The 5,000-nt window shown below is 39.4% G+C and overlaps 1 protein-coding gene across 2 annotated transcripts in view; it reads right to left on the bottom strand.

Moving 5' to 3' along the window:
• Positions 1-2,200: 2,200 nt before the first annotated feature.
• The window catches only part of LOC138049198 (uncharacterized), a 12,805-nt gene continuing 10,005 nt past the window's right edge, over positions 2,201-5,000 (bottom strand). The window contains exon 5 of one of the 2 annotated variants that reach the window (XM_068895372.1): positions 2,201-3,754. In XM_068895372.1, the coding sequence (XP_068751473.1) occupies positions 3,539-3,754 (216 nt within the window). In that variant the 3' untranslated portion in view covers positions 2,201-3,538. The remainder of the gene's footprint in view (positions 3,755-5,000) is intronic. The other variant, XM_068895373.1, reaches the window with a different exon arrangement.

Genomic DNA, 5,000 nt, shown 5'->3' with positions numbered 1-5,000 from the left:
TCTGTGACGCAGGCTACATTTTACCCCCAGTCTGCAGTCTGCGTTTTACACTGACCGATTTGAGATGCCAATAAAAGATGCCATAAAAATAGATATAAGGGAACTGGACTTTGAGAATTTCTAGTTTTTCAGCAGCAGCTACTCAGCTATCATTTTGTTAGAAGTGTCTTCAGATTGTTCAGCGATTCCGTAAAAACAGTGTTGAATTTCTCTGTCAAGCTCGGCTGATTCTCCGAATGTGGCAGCCCTAAAGTTCTATTCGGTTCTTTTTGGATTCGCAACTTGTTGCTTCCGAATATATTCCAAAGGACTTGCCACAACTACAAACGTTTTCGAGTTGGTGGAAGAAGAACGATCGATGCATTTTCTTCTAGAATGTTCGGGCCTGTATTAATAATAACACTAGTGCCAAATCCCGTAGGAAGTACAACGGTAATGTCTTCTTTTACTCAAACCATTCTTCGAATGCATTCTCTCCGCTCTTCCTTTGAAGGTTTTTGAAAAATAATCTAAAGTGGAAGCAACAGCAGCTGTAAACAGAGCCTAAACATCACTCGTGTTCAAATCCTTCTCGGCGGCCATAATTTCATCAGCTGTTAACCGATTTACAAGAAGTATCATTTGCAATTCTGTAACCAGTCGGAGCGAGGCTCCAGGAGCTCTATTGTTTTTCGGCCAATCAGAGTAAAGTCCAGATCCTAAACTACCGGCAGACGACTCGTTAACGTACCTTTTCGCACCATGTCTAAGGAAAAGTGCGCCTCATCGCAGGTTAACGCAATAGCAGTCCTGCGAGCCACCTCAGGCGGTAATATTGCAAGAATACAGCTTTCGAAAGATGCACTTTATCACTAAAGCGGTCACGGCTTCGACCCTTGATAACAAACTGAGCCTTACCGGGGTGGCAGACCGTGGTTTTGTCAACCGGAAATTTCTTTATTCCCCTGGATTACGACATTATACCGTTGACAACCAAGAATTGAAAAACGGCTCAAATCGCGTCGGATGTGGAAAATAACCACGCAGGAAGGAAGCGACCCACAATAGCAATAAGGTTTGGCTTTTTAATTGAGACTTTTTCCGTATAAGTATCTTCTCAAGGCTTTTATCGGGATTCCCACACAAATCCTTATATTTTTGCTGGCTTTCACTCAAACTGAGCTTGGGGCGCCTGTGGAAAGTAGTTTTGCTCTATTTGATTTATGAGTGCCAGTTGTGGATCGGCGACAAACGGGATTTTCCCCCCAATTCTCTCTTTAAAATTGTCCCTGAACACAGTTTTGACGCACTTTTATTCCTTTAATTCTGTCATATTTATGCATGTTTTGCTTGGAAGGTCAAACGTAGTCCCTGACAGTGCTACCACGATGGTTTATATTTTTGACAGTTAATGTGCTCTGTTTGCTGTTACCGTGGTAACGCATCATTGATAAAATAAGATTTAAAATATCATAACATATGTCCAACATTCCAAAAAATCAATTTTCCTCTCATTTCAAAGCACAACGAGATGAACACAAATAATTGAAGGTTAATATAGTAATCATTAGAATTGACTAGCTGCGATATCAAATTTTTATGTGATAATTTTCATACATCATCAAATTAAGTTTCAATTTTGGAAAGGAGCATGTCTCTTATCGAGAACGATCTCTTACAATTTAGTAAGAGATGGGTTTCGTCCTCAATTTTATTACCGCTATAGAGGGAACTCATTTTTTCATCGACAGGGATTTTTGTCGTACCTACCTTTTTAAAAACGTAGTTTGTGGCAACCTATTCAGCACAATGTGAAGAAAAAACGGAAAGTGGTTTTTGATCGAAGTAGCACTTTAAAATGAGGCTTGATGAGATCATTCTCTATTTTCGAATTCCCCATAATACACTTTGTTTGCCCCCCAGATTTTGCATAAACCATTGTTTTCAAATGCTCTTGGGAATATGCAGTGTCCCCAAGAGCATTTGAAAAAAATAGTTTATGCAAAATTTGGGGGGCAAACAAAGTGTATTATGGAGAATTCGAATTTAGAGAATTGACGTAAAGACGAAAGAATAAGTTACTGGCCGCCATTAATACGGCTTGCTGCCTGCCATACTCTCTCTCAGTCGCGACACGAGCGAAAACGTTGGTGGAATGGGATGGGAGGGAGAGAAGAGAAGAGGTAGAGTAGGGTGCTATGAATAGGGCATGCGAAACAGGTTTTGCATTAGACAAGAAACCATTTAGTGTGCTTCATATCAACAGAAAACATTTTCACAAGTAAATTGTGGGGTATGATGTGATTCCTATATTCCGTCTCGTGTACATGGGCTCATGACATCAGCGATAAGCTTTGCCTGCCTGACCCAAGGCAGCTATGAGATATGAGAAATATAAACAGGGGGATTTGTATAATCAGCTCAATAATGCTCGAAGTTCATCTATGATCTATTTAACAATTAGACCCGTGGCCCTTAAGGGCGAAGGGTCTAATTGTTTTAGTATCACCCAACTAGTCGGACAGAAAAGGCAATAATAAAGTTAGCAAATGCAAGTTAAAGAAATATTCATTTGGAAATAAAACGAAAGAAAGCGTCACACTTTTCGCTACTCGAGGACTATTAATAATAGTCATCTAGTAGCGTAGCCAATCAGAATGCAGGATTTGCATTAGTCCACTAGTTGAGTGGTACTAATATAGGATAGACGCAGAGCTGACGTCATCATCAAAAACCTTTAAATAATTCTTTACCATATAAAGCAAATATAGTCCATGTTGCCGGTAAGAAAATCAGTGACACACGAGGCTTCACTGTGGTTACAAAAAGAACTAAGAAACAATCCAAATGCCAAGGACTCTCTACAAACGTCTCCGATATAAGGCCGTGAAAGTTAAGACTAACGGCGAAAACGACACATATAAGGAAGATATATCTGTTTACAAACATTGTTTTTGTTATACAAATGTGCCAACCACAGGAACAAAAGATCCTTTGTTTCGACAGCCAATGAGGCTCCGGTTGGCACATTTAATGACAATAGGTGACGTCAGCCATATCCTCGCTGTAGCCTCATCGAGAAGTTCTACAGGCTAAATAATTTTATCCTGTGCGTAATAAGATGCAAAGTGTAGGGATGAAGAACAGCGTCAATGATTCTTACGGATTTTCTCGAATCTTACAACCAGATTCTCGCTCACGAGAATGAAATAGGTCACAAGTGTAATTTCTTCCAAGATCTTGATATCAATTCAACATGTTGTTCCCTTTTAACAACATTGATCCTGTCGTTTGTAGATCGCTTGCTGCTTTTGTTTATGACTTTGTGATTTACAGGTATTAACGGTTATTTTTAATTAAATAGATTAGCAATTTCCATTGCATAATTTGATAGGTAATGCTCTGTATAAAAGTGGAAATAAATTGTTGTTGTTCGGCTGTAGCTGTCGAGTTGAAGAAATTAACGTTGATGTAAATATTGCTCTTAGATCTATGGTGTAATTGTATCGGAAGAGTGCTGTAAGACTCGTTTTTTACAAAATCAGTTCGTCGTTTCTGTCTAATGAAGACCAGAAGCATTTTTTTGCAATAATGCTACGAAATCTCTGGTAGCAGACAAAGAAACAGTTGGATCAACATGGATATTGACAAACATCTTTTGCTCCCATGGCGGCATTAACACACCTATAGAGACGTGCATTTCGCTGACTTCAGTACGACCTTCAGGACGAGGAGTCCATTGCCGCAACATCCTGGAGCCTGGGCAACAAAAAAACTGAAACAAAGAAAAAAAAATCTGGTTGATTTTACTTGAACTGCATAGAAAACTTAATAGGGACCTCAAGAACGACAAAGGCGACGGCAACGGCAACAAAAACGTTACAAATTTCCATATTTAGTGCGCAAAAAAAAAAAATAGCTTTGCACGCCCTGCACGTGTGGTTTTCACTTTTGTCCATTTCTTTGCCTTCGTCAGCAAAACTACAACGTGAAATGACCAAATTTAAGGTGTTATCAAGATCGTCAGCACTTGAGGATAAATATTAATTTTCTCCCCTAAATTAAGCGCCGTCATTTTTGAGGAACTACCACACTTGCCATACTAAAAGGGTCGAAATAGTCGCGACGTAATTACAACCATGCGAATTTATGTTTTGAGATGACGTTCTCGTTGCCGTCGCCGTTGTCGTTGCTCAAGCTCCCTAATGATGTCTAAGAATAGATTTATGCGAATAGAAATGTGCTGATGCACAACGTCCAACATTTCATCTTTACCCAGGCTGTAAACTTTACAAGCAATGTCAAATGTTCAGCCAAAATAACTTAAGGCCAAGCAATACTTAATAAAACTGTTTGTTCTTGCAAAAATATATTTTATTATATAGATGTATGTGAAACACACAGATTTTTTTTGTCCCTAGAATTTAATATCTTCGTCACTCAAAGTGATGATACAGTTGTGAGGTTATTGATATCGTCATGGTTACGGACATGTCAGCCAATAATATTGGTGCATCCTGTTCAAGGGCGAAGTCGAGCGGCCGGCAGAAAGATTTTTGGACGGAGCTTGGCAACCGCCTCCTTTTGTAACAAACGTGACCTGGGTCCTAGTAATGTTTACTGACAATATGGCGCTTTTTTGCATTCTTCGAGGGAAAGATATCTCTCTGCTGCCTTGAATCCGCATTATCCTGGAGAAATGTGCTTCAAAGTGTGAAACGTGGCATAAAGCAAGTGTTTCAAGAGCAACAGAATCTGAAGGGGAACTGAATCGAAGCGTCCCGGAAACCCATCAAATCACTCAGGACAACGCAGTAAATAGTGGGTGAGTGAACTTTTAATATTTATCTGGTTGTCCATAAAATGAATTTTCGACGAACGACGTTTTGACTCTACGTTACGCCATTATTAAGTTAAAAAGTGAAAAAAGATACAGATACTATGTATAAAGCGCGGTTCACTAACAGGGAACACATACATTCAGACAGATTCTTGCAGCCATTTTTAATCCATTGCACAAG

The sequence above is a fragment of the Montipora capricornis genome, chromosome 5, assembly GCF_036669925.1.
Source record: "Montipora capricornis isolate CH-2021 chromosome 5, ASM3666992v2, whole genome shotgun sequence".
In the NCBI taxonomy this organism is placed as follows: Eukaryota; Metazoa; Cnidaria; class Anthozoa; order Scleractinia; family Acroporidae; genus Montipora; species Montipora capricornis.
Note: the sequence above shows the minus strand (reverse complement) of the source record. Positions and strands in the feature narration are given on the sequence as shown.